This window comes from Natator depressus, chromosome 5 (genome assembly GCF_965152275.1).
Source record: "Natator depressus isolate rNatDep1 chromosome 5, rNatDep2.hap1, whole genome shotgun sequence".
NCBI lineage: Eukaryota > Metazoa > Chordata > Testudines > Cheloniidae > Natator > Natator depressus.
The window spans coordinates 117,915,747-117,931,170 of NC_134238.1; the positions used below are offsets into that span (position 1 = coordinate 117,915,747).

At 43.6% G+C, this 15,424-nt stretch overlaps 1 protein-coding gene across 1 annotated transcript in view; it reads right to left on the reverse strand.

The window, feature by feature from the left end:
* Positions 1-15,424, reverse strand: part of MUSK (muscle associated receptor tyrosine kinase) — an 84,970-nt gene that overhangs the window by 53,636 nt on the left and 15,910 nt on the right. The window contains exons 4-5 of the mRNA XM_074952110.1: positions 11,628-11,755; positions 10,893-11,034 (exon numbers count right to left, since the gene is read on the reverse strand). Coding sequence (XP_074808211.1) covers positions 10,893-11,034; positions 11,628-11,755 — 270 coding nt within the window. The remainder of the gene's footprint in view (positions 1-10,892; positions 11,035-11,627; positions 11,756-15,424) is intronic.

The window sequence follows — 15,424 nt, forward strand, 5'->3', positions numbered from 1 at the left end:
TGTCCTTCTGATTAAAAATTAGTTCTTCCTCTTGCCACCATCTCCCCTTTGATAAGTGGATAATTCCTGAACACTGCCTTTTTTCCTGGCTGGAAGCACTTTGCAGACTATGGGAAAATAAAAGGTACAAAGAAATGAACATATGCTTGTAGTTGGTGCTATTTGATGGGATGCTATTAATTCACTGCTTGAGTACTAAATGAGCTGTAAAGGCCCAGATCAGCAGAAATATCATTCAAGCGCAGTCCCAGTGGCACTCTGAAGAAATAACAGCAACGTGAGAAACACATTAAGATCCATAGTCTGGCTTTGGAAGTGAACGTGCAGCCCTGTCTTGGCTTTAGTGGGAGCCATATGTGCCCATTCAGAGCCAGTGTATAACCCTGTAAGTTTAGTATTTCTCTGAAGAAACTATAAAAGCAATTCTTAGCTTGGCCCACTGCAGTTTGTGTGGGATTCAAAAATGACTGGTGTTAATGGCCTGAAATAAGGTCCAGGGCAGCAGCTGGACCCTTCTAAGCTAGTCATTATCCTTTAGAAAGTGCTTTGGGCTACAGCTGTGATGGTTTCTCCAGTTAATGGCTGTGGCATGTACCAGCTATGTTTATAAGAAGTACACCATGTGTCTAGCTGAACATGCCATACCTGGCTCATCCTGTTACTTGTTTGTTTCCTATTTAAATAAATATCACTGTCGTACAACACTGAGGGAGGGCCTGGAGTGGGTCCAGGAGTGAAGGGATGCTCCTATCCTTTTTATTGCCATGTTCATACTTCATACATAGGGCTTGCCTAGGGAGTAGCTGTGCTCTAGGGACGGACAGCTTTCTCAACTGAAATTTATTTCAATTGTGACCTTTTAATGACTGGTGACTATTGGTCATTCATTATGATGATGCTTGAGTCACAGTTTTGTTTCTCAGGCCAGCAGGGGTTAGGAGCCCTGGGTGGAGAATGGACCTTTTGGCCCAGACAACATTATCTGGACAAAGCTTCTAAGCAGCCATAAAAGGATGACCCGGGATGTAGGAGACCTATGTTCACATCCTTGCTATGCTACTGGCTTCCTGTGTGACCTTGGACAGGTCGCTTAGCCTCTCTGTGCCTTATTTCCCCATCTGTAAAATGGGGATAATAGCAGTTCCCTGCCTCCCATGGATGTTGTGAGGATAAACACATTAAAGAATGTGAGGTGCTCAGATAGGGGCCATATAAATATGTAAAGAAAGAAAGATAGCTAGGCTAAGAAGCCTGAATGAGAACCCCCGATAGAAGCCCCATCCATCCCACCTCAGTAGAAAATTCCTCTTCCTAGTCACTATGGTCCCCACGGCTGTGTGGCACTAAAGAGAACAGAGTGCCGTGATCACGCAGAAATTGGGCGAAGGAAGAGTGTCACGGGCTGCACTCTATGCCCCAAATACAGACTTGCAGGTGGCCCTCTGAACCACTTCCATCTGAAAACCCTGCCATGCATTCTGCTCCAGCAACCATATTGTACACACACAATTATCTGCACTCCCAATGTGCATCTTTTTCACACTTATTTTTGACAGTAATTTCTTGTGTCAGCCCACTTATCTATAATGCAAATTTGTAAAATACACAAGACTCGGCTTTTCTGAGACCAGGAAGTAGTGGAAGCAAACGAACATTGTTACAACATGTGTCCTCAACCTGTCTGTCAAATTGAAAAGTGACCATCTGTTGTATCTGCAAGTTCTCAGCCCCCTTAGCGCCTTGGTTAATGAAGGGGGAAGGGGAGAAATTCTCTGCAGGTGTAGAAATAGCATAATTTTTTTTTTAATCTCCATTTCAGCTTCTTGCTGATCGTCCTCCCTGAAGGAATGATTCACAGAGCAAGCCCATCCTATTTTTAAGGGCAATGCAGGTCTCACAAGTGGCTTGTGGGGGAACATTTCTGCGGGCTGTGGCAGGGCACTATTTTAGTAGCTATAAATAAGCAATAAACTGCGAGCACCAAAGGACTTCTGTCTACAAGGGATGGAATTTTTAAAAAAGTAACTTCCAAGTAACAGGATGTGAGGCATACTGCTCCTCCCGGTGTGTTGATTGGTTTGCCTTTTATCATATCAAATAGCAGCAGAACAAGAAGTGGATTAAGACCACTTTGAATTAGGAATGAATGAATCTGCTTGGATCATGTCTGAGTGAACCTGAACTTTGCCCATCCTTCAGAATGAAACATTTTCAGCCTGACCGGAAATAGCCTGTTCTCATGAGATTTTCAGCCCAATCCTTAGAGATCAAAGAAATTTAGGTACACAGCTACAGCCTGATACCTATTAATAGTATTAATTATTTGTATTGTTGTAGCACCTATGAACCCAGGATCCCATTGTGCTATACACAAAGTCCTACTGAAGTCTCCACTGGGTTTTCAGTCTGGCCCCTGGACCTTTCAGTGCTTGTTCCAGCTGAAACACACCTTTGAGCCTAGTGAGTTCTGCTGATCACTGAGGCCTGGTCTGCACTAGGAAATTAGGTCAATATAACTACGTTGCTCAGGGGTGTGAAAAATCCACACCCCATAGCAACTCCATTGAACCAACCTAACCCCTGGTGTAGACAGCGTGAGGTCGATGGGAGAATTCTTCCGTCGACCCAGATGCAGCATTTTATAAGCGTAGACAAGCCCTGATTAACACAGGCAAGCCCTCCATGTCATGCCACCGTATGAACAATGGTTCTACACCTATAACCACAGCCCCCCAGGATCTATGGCAACCTTGAAATAATTCTGTGGCAAGGCCCCTGGATTCTGCAGCACTGTGGTCCCATAGACGGGAGATTCTATCTGATAAATGAAAAAAATGGAGGCTTTTACTGAGTTAAATACAAATGGAATAACAGAATCGGCACAGTGTTCCTTGTGCTATTTCATGTGATATTAAATTCCATTTACATGACTTTTCCCTATATTTTTAATATTCAGTGTGTTGTACTGAAACCACACAGCTGCACTGTATGTGAAGTGGGAACGCGAGAGGTTTGGCAGATGGGTGGGAGACAGGTAGGGCTTTTGGCACCCGAGAAGATATGGGAGGCAGTTTGGGTTAAGCACGGGTACATCGTTCAGGCATTTTAAACATTAATTTGTTTTCAAGGAAATACTCTCTTCACAGGCAGTGCTCAGCATATACTGTAAAAATAAATTGGCCCAATATAAAAATACAACAGATAGATAGATAGATTAGACAGATACTTCTGTAAACAGTTACTTCAACACTGTATTGAGTCCTTAGGCTTTTGTTTTTTTCATGTTGGGAAATTTTTTTTAGAGTGCGAGATATACAGCACAAGGGCAGAGTACTTGAACCATCTTCTCTTTATACCTTCTCTGTGTGTCTAAAGAGATACTTATTTTTCCCTAGAGGATTTTGAATCTGTACAGAAAATGATATTCAAAAAATGTAACAACAGCCATACCAAATGCAAGGATGGCTGTTCTGAATGTGTAATTAGCAGATGCACTAGCTAAGTGGCTATATCTATCATACTAGGTTTACTTCTGTAATGCAAAAGGTTCAAATCCTGCAGCTCTACGGATGACTCATCATTTTTAAAGATTAAAATGACCAAGCGTTTTTTTTTTAATTTGTTGAATTTATTTGAACATGTGAGTGCACCATTAATTCCAGAAATATGGGACTAAAATGGCTTTACAGACAGGAATGGATTAAACCCAAATGAGGCCTGGATCAACTCAAATAGCCTGACCTAAAACGTCCTTGCAAAAATAAAAAGAAAGTTCCTGTTGCTCTTTCTGTCTACATCTCCCTACATTGTGTGGGACCAAGGGAGTCCTTCCTCTCCATCCATGGCCTGGGAAAGAAAAAAAGGTCCAACAGCCCCTACAACCCATGTGATCCTGATTCTTTGGTCCACGCGGCATGGGACCTGGGGTGAGGGAAGGAAAGGAGGTATATTCATCACCACAGTGCCCCCTGATACTCAGGGCAGATGGAACTAGTTTGGTTTCTGGTGTAAATTAAAGCAGCCTTTGGGCTACCCAAATGTATTCTGGCTTGCTGCAATTTCTGGGGACCACTAGATCAGCTGGGAATTGTTGAAATGTAGCATGCTCTGACACACACAGGATGACCATGCCACTCTGTACCGCCGGAGATCTTCTGTGCTGCGCTGTATTGGCAGCTTTAAGGTTTCTTTGTTACATCGGGCAAAGCAAAACAATCTCATCAGAGGCCACAGTCTGTCTCTGGGTCTTTTGGGCTGAGAACCAATGATGAAAAGTCTCTGAGACATACAGAGATCAGACAGAGCAGGGAGCATGGCTCTGAGTGGCAGCAGATCCTGTGGTCTACTGAAAGCAGAAGATGGCAACAATTTAGGAGCAGGAGGTTCTGTCACAATATGTGGCCCAGATGATGTGATAAGCTGGCCCTGGCCTGAATCCACCAAAGTAACTATACTGCTCCATTTTGGTGTTGCCACATCGGCTATTATTTACAGCAGATGTCATGTATTCTATGAATATCAACTATCAGCATCTCGTTTTATAAGATAACCAGAACATGAGGTGGAAAGTCTTTAGAGGGATTTATTTTTCATAAAAATATTTTTGCTGGCCAACTTCAATGCATACTTTTCATAGAAAGGGCTACATTTATGCTTGGTGGATCCCCATTGATTTCTGGACCCGCCCTATTAGCTGAATCAGCAATTTAGGACTGATGCCTGGAAAAGTATCACTGCAAATATTAATAGTGCAATCACTGAGAATATAGCACACATAGTCTGCAAATACTTCTGTTGCATTTGTCACATCCAGGACTGCACAACAAATAAAGGAAGAGGCAGGTGAATATTACATTTTTTAACAATTTTTTTGGCCTATGCAAGCGCCACGTTTATCCAATTATCAGAAAAGGGTTAAGGATTGCGTTCTTGACAAAACTGAGGGCCATGCCCTGCCCTCAATCTGCACTGATATAAATGAGAAAGCCATGCACGCAAGGACGCAATGCCTGCGTATGCATGTAGAGCCCCTCAACGTTCTGGGCTGTTTGAAACTGAGATTCTCCTTTGGGACCATCGCTACTATCCCTGGAATGAAACCATAAAAATAAGCTCCAGTGTGTCATGACGTCTCTAAAGAGAGACACCATCACATTCCAGCCCCCTTGCAGCATGATTTTATTACTACTGGCCATGCTCAAATTGTAAAAATAGTTTCTGCCCTTCTAGTTACTATTTCAGTTTATTTAGCATTGTTACTTCCAACACTCTCCTAACAAATGCTTGTCACTTGTGTTCCTTCCCACCCTCCCCCCACCAGAGAAGATTAATTCCTGTATCTCCTTTGTTCAAACCCATCCCTACAGCTTTTGCTGCATCTAGATGTTTTCCTTCAAGTTGGGTGGCGGGGCGGAAGGGGAGGTTGAATTCTGCAAGCCCCACTTTAGTGAACTGATTTGCGTGCCTGTACTGAGTATTCCAGCTGGAGCCTTTGGATCTGAATGTGATCATTCATTGTATTAGCATGATTCACGATTCAAATCCTGCGTGTTCTTGTGGATGTACCATGCAGTTCCATGGGAATTCCATCATTGCTTATCATTAGTCAATCTCCAACTATTATGAAAGCTACTGAATTGTGTTCTGATGAACCAGATGTATGGCTGTACACTAATCCTGATGGCACAACATCCACAGGAGTATCAGAGCCAGCAGAATAACATTTGTGGAATTACTTATTTGTCCAATTTCATGGTATTTTTCAAACAAATTATTCAGTTAACATTCTTCCCTCTTATTCACCCAGTGCTATAAACTAGGATGAATTTCAAATTTTGTGAAATTCTTCAACTAAAAATCAGCACAATTAATTTCATCTGAAGTCAGTGAGCCAAATTCTGCTTTCAGTTGCATAAATGTAAATCTGGAAATCTCCATTTATTTAAATGTAACTAGTTTGGATTTATGCTAGTGTAAATGACTGCAGAATCTGGCCCAATGAAATAAGTTATAATCAGTGCCTGAATCAGGGTTTTCAAGCTATGTACAAGACATGTAACATGTTATTTTGTATTATACATGCATTAGTTTATTCTGCTACTGAAAGCAATGCATTCATTATCTATCAAAATATATTTATACTGTAGTCGGAGAAGTAGCAAGAGCTATTGCTAAGGTTCCATAAGCATTTCCATTCTAAAGATCTGTATTTAGTGGTTCAATAACTTTAGGAAAGTTTGATCCTTGGGGGGCTTGGATTCAGAAGGCAGGTGGATTATTCTTCAAAAGTTTGAGTGAGAACTGTTCAGCCAGTTTTGAAAATAAGAAAAATAAATTAAAAAAACCAGACTTTTTATCTCATAAAAAAAAATCTTCTTCAAACATTTTTTGAATATGTCTAGTGCTGAAATGTCCGGGGGAAGAAAGCTGAAATTTGACAGCAAGCTAGTCCTTAGAAAGGAAAAATACCTTTGTGTGTTCTGGTGAAAACTAGTTTGACTTGCCTTTGATTTTGGGGTGGGGAGTTCTTGCAAGCACAGTGCAAATGATCTGGGTTTTTTAGTCATTTTTATAAAAAGTATGGGTGAAATGCTGGCCCCACTGAAATTAACAGAAAAAGTCCTATTGACTTGAAGAGGGAGGTATTTCACCTGCAAAGTAAAAGTGGGTTGCACTGAAGATGCACAGGCTATGCAGTAAGGCACAGATAGAATGAGGAAGGGTTCCAGAGGAACTCTACCTCATTTAGGCCCTTATCCTACTTTACAGCTGGCTGACTTTCTTCGCTGAAATGTTTTTGATGAAAATAGGCCAAAAAATTAACAACGCGGGGGAGGAGAGGTGGCAAAATCATTATTTTGCGGGAGGGAGGCTGACAAAAAATTAGAAACCAACATTTTGGGGTGGGGGGGAGGGTTAGGTTCTGGTTTGTGTCAAGAAACAGAAAAAACTGCATAGGTTATTTTTAGAAATAATAGTTTTATTTTACATTTCTTGCAAAATATATTTGGTATTTTTTGACCAACTCTATCCATTGTCATTCATTCCATTGGGGGCAGAATCAGGCTCTAAATTCACATCGGCTCATGCCCCCGAACATGGAAGTGCAAAGAACATAGTGTTTTCAGTTTTAATTTAATTTAATTATTTAACCATCCAGCACTAAAAGTTTTCTGCAACTTTGAGAACCTGATGTTCCTTGGTGCTGATTCAGCGGGGTACTTAAGGATGTGCCTAACTTTAAGCAATAAATACTCCCATTGAATTCAATGGGCATTAGATTAATCCCTCAAGCAGTTAGAAATTTATATGTTGCGAGTTGTGCCTGAAACTAATTCCAGGCCCAATACTGAACCCATAAAATTAGAAGCTCAAGAGGAGCCTCTTTTCAAAATCAGGACCTGCATGATCTATATTTAGCATGGTATTAAACATATTTGTATTACTTTTGGAATGTGCATTTGTTCTGGGATTAAATGTTGATAGTATTCCAATCATTCTCGGTAACTACATTTTAATATTAATGAATAATATACAGTCCAGTAATTTCAGTGAATGGTTGTATCAAGATATCAGCTAAGAAAAACTATTTTATTTCTGTTAAGGAAAGGTAATCTAGAAAAAGTATTTCCATTAGTTTTCTTACATAAGCTCCAATGGACTGTAGTGAATACACCCAAATAACCTAGTTGAGGACTGATTGCCTGCACCATGCCATTTTAGATTATTATTCACCTGAAGCTATTTTAAAATTGTGACATCTGGGGAAAATACTAAAAATAGTGACAACTAGTGTGTGGGCCAGGCCATAAATCAGTCTACTGAATGCTTAAGGAGGTGTGGTCTGTGCACACGCAACTCTTGTTAATGTTTGCTGGAGTTACACCCAAACACTGGAATGAGAAACAGATTCTTATGCACTGCAGGATTTTTATTTTCAGATTTTGGTAGCTGAAAAGTAAAACAAAACTAAGGCCTGAAATAGGGTTGCCAGGTGTCCGGTTTTCTACCAGAATGACCAGTCGAAAAGGGACCCTGGCGGCCGGTGCTGATTGGATTGGTAAAAGTCTGGTCGGCAGCGCACTGGGGCTAAAGCAGGCTCCCTGCCTACCTTGGCTCCACGCGGCTCCCGAAGCAGCGGCATGTCCCCCCTCCGGCTCCTATGCATGGGGCAGTCCTGGGGCTACGCACGCTGCCCCCGCCCCAGGCGCCAGCTCTGCAGCTCCCATTGGGTGGGAACCATGGTCAATGGGAGCTTTAGGGGCGGCGCCTGTGGACGGGTCAGTGCACAGAGCCACCTGGAACGTGCCTCCACCTAGGAACCAGAGTGGGGACATGCCACTGCTTCCGGGAATTGCTTGAGGTAAGCGCCACCTGGAGCCTGCACACATGACCCCCTCCATTGCTCCAGCCTCCTGCCCCAGCCCTGTTTCCCTTCCTGCCCTCCAAACCCCTCGGCCCTAGCCTGGAGCCACGTCCTGCATCCAAAACCCCTCATCCCTAGCCCCACCCCAGAGCCTGCACACGCAGCCAGAGCCCTCACACCCCCCGTGCCCCAAACCCCTCCCCCAGCCCTGATCCCCCTCCCGCATCTTGAACCCCTCAGTCCCAGCCCAGAGCACCCTCCTGCATCCCAAGCCCCTCATCCCCAGCTCCACCCCAGAGCCCACACCCCCAGCCGGAGCCTGCACTCCCTCCAGCACCCCAACCCCCTGTCCCAGCCCTGTTCCCCCTCCTGCCCTCCGAATCCCTCGGTCCCAGCCTGGAGCCCCCTCCTGCACCCTAAATCCCTCATCCTCGGCCCCACACCAGCAGGACCCCTCACCCCCACACACACCCCAACCCCCTGCCCCAGACCGGTGAAAATGAGCGAGTGAGTGAGGGTGGGGAGAAAGAGTGATGGGGGGGCGGAGTGGGCGTGGTCTTGGAGAAGTGGCAGGGTGGGACCTCAGAGGAGGGGCAGGGCAGGGGCGGGGCGTGGTGTTCGGTTTTGTCGGAGTAGAAAGTTGGCAACCCTACCCTGAAATGAGGTATATTATATGGGTACCTGGTCAGAAGAACCAAAGCAAGAGTAATGAACAGCATTACTTTGTTAGTATAACATACATTAATGGGATATGAAGGAATAGTTTGTGCACGAGCACTGAGCTTTCATTAATTAATTAACCACTATTTTTTCTTGTTTTAGCGATTGGATGTATGCAGAGTTCTTTGCAATGTGATTTTGCTGATTAATTCTCCACTGGTTGAATTAACAGGCACAAAACAAAATATAATCCAAGCACCCCAAATTTTGGTGCAGTCCCAACACAGATTTAGACTCCGCAGCTGGCTCCTACGGTCCTGGAGCTTTAAAACTTAAAACAGGTTGGTCCTGCCCTGTAGGGGAAGTTCCACTGAATGGCACTGTGTTCCTGGAATCAATTAATTCTTCACAGGCCCTCATGGACTTTATCTCTACAATGGGCCCAAACCAATCAGCCCCAAACACTGGAGAAATTTAGACCTAGATCCAAATGTGTTGGGTGGCCACATGTCTGTCATGGTTTCAGACCAAAACGCCAGATATGAACCCTGCGGCAGTCTGGATCTCTAGTTATAAGAAAACACTTTTATCTCTGATTCAGTGTACTGCAAGATCTTTTGATATACAAACAACTTGTCCGGTGAAATCTTAATTGCAAATGTGTTTGCTAAGCAAACAACAAACCTACATTAACTTGTAATTCCGTGCAATGGGCCACATCCTGCTCCCAATGAGGTCAGTGGGAGTTTGGGAGTAGGACTGCACCCTATATATGGGAAAATGTCATCATAAAGCTAAATATAGCCTCCCCTGATGAAAACCATGATATAGCCTGCACTGATCAAAACCACGCAGCCCCAAAACTAGAGTTACTGGAAAAATGGACAGCCCCTTTGCAGCATGGGGGTTCCATTCAGAATGGGAAATGCAAATTGGCTCAACCATTGGATTAATCCTTCCTCCACCACTGACCATCATAAAGCACTGCTTGACCTAACTTTCGTTATAGTATCCAAGAAATCAGAATGTTATTAGCTTTTTCAATCTCTCTCTACTGCAGTCTATTGCTTTCAGCACACTGAAATCGGTGATAATTTATACCAGAGGGAAAACACCCTGTATACGAGTAACTAAACACCACAACAAACAAAATCAATCCGGTGTCCAATTGAGCAGGAGGAAAATGTACAAAGAACTGTTCCTTGAAGAGAACTGTTCTGTATTCCTAAAGACTCAATCAATTCAAATAAAAAACAGGAGAAAAGGATGGAAATGGCAGTAATAATAATCATGCTGCAATCCTTTATAGTAAGCTCAGAAGCAGTGCTGCAACATTTTGAACTGAAGACAGCCCTGAGTGAGCACTTTCCAGCAGCCCGCTTTCCGGAATCAATCTGGAGCGCCAACATTCCCCACCCTGGCCAAGCTAGAAAGATATAGGGTAGAATCGCAGTGAGGCTTTACAAACCAATATATGGGAATGGCTAGACAAAGAAAGGGGAGATACATCAATTACTTATTTCTCTGTAAGGCAAATCCGGTAGTCTTTACATAGCCAAAATTCCCACTGAAGTCAAAGGGTCTGCAGGAGCTGGCCCTCATAAATCATCACTTTCACCATCAGCAAGCAACGGGAAAACATACTTGCTGATTTGCATTTCCTTTGCTTTTTCTTCACTCCTGGACACGGAGCCAATGCTCTCAACCTGAGTTTTTCTTTGCTTGCCCTTCTCTAGCCTTTTGCACCCGCTTTAACATACGCTTTTGAATAACAAAATGTAGGTCCCATTTCTTTCACTGGAAATTGGATCGTGTTATGACTGAAAGATCTTTAAATGCTGATAGTCTGGGTATGAGGGTCACTCACCTTCCACCTCCATTGTGACAGGTTTCGAATAGGCTGTGCCCAGGCTGTTCTTTGCTACACAGCGGTAATGTCCTTCATCTTCTCTTTGAACATTATGGATCCTTAAACTCCCTGATTCCAGAACAGCAATCCGAGCATTTTCCTGCCAGAGATGGGAAGGTGGGAGTTGGGAAATGGAAAAATGAATAGACTTTAATGTGTTGCGTCAAACAATTAGAAACTTTCATTTACAAATGTGGACTTTCCTACAGGAATTGTTAAGTGAATTCCAAAATACCTTTTAACAGTGCTAGAAGTAAATGTTCACCTTTGAACAAGACTTATGAATTAAGGAATTTATATCTAGAGCCTCCAGTCCAATAAGTTCAGTTCGTACTGTTCAAGCCATTCACTCACCCAATTTTTTACAAATAAGGGAATAATAACTTCAAAAGGCTTGTGAATGAATATCTGCAAAGCAGATGAGTACATTTTATTCACAATTAGACTCACAAACTCTTTTTGGGTTATATTAGTTCAGATCTACTATTAATTGAAAAATGAGATAGAGAAATTCCAAAAAAAAAATTCTATACCGGTAGAATTACCCCTAAATAAAAATCTTGTTTTGACATTTTCAACATGACATCTGTGTCTCTTTAAATGCTTCTCTGGCAGAATTTACAAATACTTGGACTGATTATGTCGACATATTTTTAGCATGCAAGTGATACTTTAATTTCATTCTCTACTCACCTTTAGAACAGTTTCTCCCTTGATCCAAGAGACAGAAGGTTTGGGATTCCCCATTGTAGTGCAAGGAAGAACAGCCTTTAAGCCTTCTATTATTTTTACATTTACAGGAGGACGAGTTATTTTAGGTTCTAAAACAAAAAGGCCAAAATTAAATCTGAACAGCAGACAAGAGACACAGTTCAGATACACTCAATAGTATTTTTATCATCAAAAATCCCCTGTCTGCATCTCTGTACAAATAGCCTTTATTGCTGTCACCAAGGCCCAGCCCTCAAAGGTATTTAGGTACTTAAAGTCTTGGAAGATCTGGGCCTAAATGACAGAAGAACCAAGAGAGTTCTTGATAGGCATGTAATTCCACTGAAAGAAATAATTATAAACTATATCTACACCCTAAAATGTTAAATCCAGGTAAATGACACCAAATCAGATACCCTAGTATAAATTATTCAAATTATTGAAATTTGACACTGATCTGAATTCGTCAGATCTTGGGCAGAGATCCAGATAACAATCTCTCCGATGCTCAAGAATATTTGTCTTCAGGGTTTTTGCTTTGTCCATTGTAAAGAGAGCATTTACTGTGAAAGTTTGGGTCTGGATTCAGACTTCCTCAGTGTGTCCAAATGCAGAGTTTTAGATCAGGTCCATCTGTAACCCAAGAAGAAGGGTGTGTGACAGGAGTATTAACATTTGGATAATCTGAGCAGGCCCGCCGATGGGGGGGCAAAGAGGGCAACTGCCCAGGGGCCCAGGAGATTTAAAAGGGCCTTGGGGCCCCCGGCTGTCACCGCTGGCAACGCAATGGAGCTAAGGCAGGCTTTCTGCCCGCCCTCACTCCACGCTGCTCCCAGAAGCAGCAGAACAGCCCTACAGCCCCTGGACGGGGCAGGGGGTCTCTGTTGCGCTGCCCCCCCACCCCAAGCGCCTACTCCACAACTCCCATGGGCTGGAGACGTTGCCAGAGGGGTCTGCCAGATACTTTCGGGAGCCGCCCGAGGTAAGCGCCAACGCCCTGACCCCCTCCCGCACCCAAACTCCCTCCCAGAGCCTGCACCCCACACCCCCTCCCGCACCCCAACCCCCTGCCCCAGCCTGGTGAAAGTGAGTGAGGGTGGGGGAAGAGCGATCAAGAGAGGGAGGGGAGATGGAGTGAGCAGATGGCGTGGCCTCAGTGAAGGGGCGGGACGGGGGCAGGGCAAGGGTCTTTGGGTTTTCGCAATTAGACAGTTAGCAACCCAACCAGGCCGGCATGTGGAAGCCCTGGCCATGCCAGAAGAGCACGCCCATCAGCACAGCCGGCAGCTCACTGGGCACGAGCCAGCACAGGCGCAGAACCGCCCAAATGTCAGGCGGACCGCGTCTGCGTGGATGTGGCTTGTGCGTGCGTGGGGGCCCACTGACTGTTCTGCCCTGGGGCCCAGAGTTGCTGTCGACGGGCCTGATAAAACCCAGAGCAACTGAAAGATTAACTTGGGTACATTTAGTTTTGTGTTCCTGGAAGGTAAACGCGACCTTGGAAACTTTAAGTTTTGAAAAAAAATCTTAGTGTCTGTTTTTCTAAAACATTTGAAGTTTTGTTTTCCATATTCTCTGGGAGGATTTTTATTTAATTCTAAATAAGTAATAAAATGGTTTCAAAGATATTTATTTTCTCATAATGGCTATAATCCAGTGCTTATGGACATCAAAAACTCTCCCATTGATGTCAGTAGGCACTGGATTAGACCAATAGTTAGCAAACCTGGAGCCCAATTTTGCAACCGTCCCATGCCTAAAACTCCTGTTAATGTTAATGTGTTGTCTGCATGCAGAGAGTCTTCAGGATCCAGCCCATTAACTCACAGATGCCCATTCATACTCGTATATGTAATAGCAGTTACAAATCTAGCTTCTGATTTTGCAAAAACATGTAAATCACTGTAGGCACCTGATTATTCCCACTGAGTTCAACAGGGCTATTCAAGTGTACAAGTATTTGCAGGAATCAGGCCCTAGCTATGAATAAGGGACAACTACACGTATAGAGCAACACTCAAGACTTTTTGAGATTGTGGATAAAAAAGTCTGTGCTCACGTAGTACGATGCGGGCTTATTTGTACTTTGCTCTGAAATAAATCTGGTTACTAAAATACAAGGGAAGATTATGTTTAAAGGAGCAGCACTTGAAGGATTGATGCACAACATTGCTAAGAGGGGCTACTTTATTGCTTTACCAAGGGTTTTTTAATCCCTCACATAAAGGCAGATTCTCATCCCCATACTCATGTGGAGTAGTACGTCACTACACAAATAGCCACTTTGATTGCAACATGGGCATAGTGCTACTCAAGGTGAACAAGTGTGGGAGAATCGGCCACACTGAATAAATCAGGGTCAGATCCTCAAGTTTATTTAGTTAACTTCCCTTGATTTCAATGGAATTTCGGAGTTTAAGTCCCTGTGAGGACCTGGGCCATGCTATCTGATATGCTGTACTCAAATAGCATATAGTACTCAAACAGAACATACTTGGGAGTGCCATATAATTATCTTGTGGAACTCAGGGCTGAAGGATATTCAGCACCATGTATACCAATGGCATCAATAAGTAAAGCTCATGCTAACATTAAATAATAAGACAAATGAGACGTAGTAACTTCAGAAAGGAAGATGTGCTTATGGACCAAAGTGTGGCTGGCTGCCCCTATATAGATGCACTTGTGGGGGACAGCAAAGAAGGGAGTACTTTGTCTTCCCTCCAAGCATGCTGACATAGGAGGCAGCCAAACTATATCCCCAGCGTGCCCTTGAGCGCTGGACTGTTTGGCTAGTAAAGGCTCGTCATCTTAAAGGGCTCTGAGGCCCGATGGCACACAGAGGCAGCGACAGGGAGAATGCATGCTGTGCCTTTCACCGTAAGTACCACTGCTCAGTGGGCTCCTTCCCAGTTCTCCCTCTCTGTGTACAGCTGCGATTGGGCAAAATGCTTTAGGGGACTGCCACTTTGGCATCACACCTCCCTCTCAGTCCTCCCATAGCGTGCTTCTCACCGCAAGAGCCAAAATGCGGCCCTGCATGAATAAGAATAGCATCATAGTTACATTAGTTAGACACGCTGTCTGTTGCGAAAGCTAGCAATCCTTGTGCTTCAGGGCACAAACTGATCTCCAGATGGGGTCAGGGAGACATTTTCACAGCAATGCACAGTTAGGTTTATTATGAAGGTTTTATGCCTTCCTCTTCTAAAGCATCCGGTAGCAGACTCTTAGTGGATGGACTCTTCGCCTATTAGGTGTGAGAGTGTGTATGATCCTATACATAAAGCAAGAACAGGAAATTGAAGAATATGGCTGTATGCTGTGTAGTCTCTCCTGAGGCTTCTCCAGAGGTTGTCATGTCTGGGTCTCATTCTCACATTTACGTGATTATTTTTAATAGCAGTGGGTAGGTTTCCTACGAGGTGATTAACCAGTTGGGTTTTCACCTCTAGGTGCCTGGTTTGCATCTAATCAACATATTTTTTTCAAAAATAAAAGATAGTGGCTTTGACTGAAACTCCTTTGGGCAATATTCTATACATATTTCAAGGCCTCCATAGCTTGTTTGGTATGGTTTGGCTGCATTCTGCTTAGAAAAGTCACAAAATTCATCTAACTTGGGGACTGGAGTAGTTCCTGGTGGTGGAGATGACTAACTGTGGAAAGACTCTACGATCCCACATTGCCTCATGCATACAGTCTCTTCCTTCCAATCTCTTTTCTCCTGTAGGCTGCCAGTTTCCCACCCCCAACTCTCAAACAGACTCTTCCTCTCA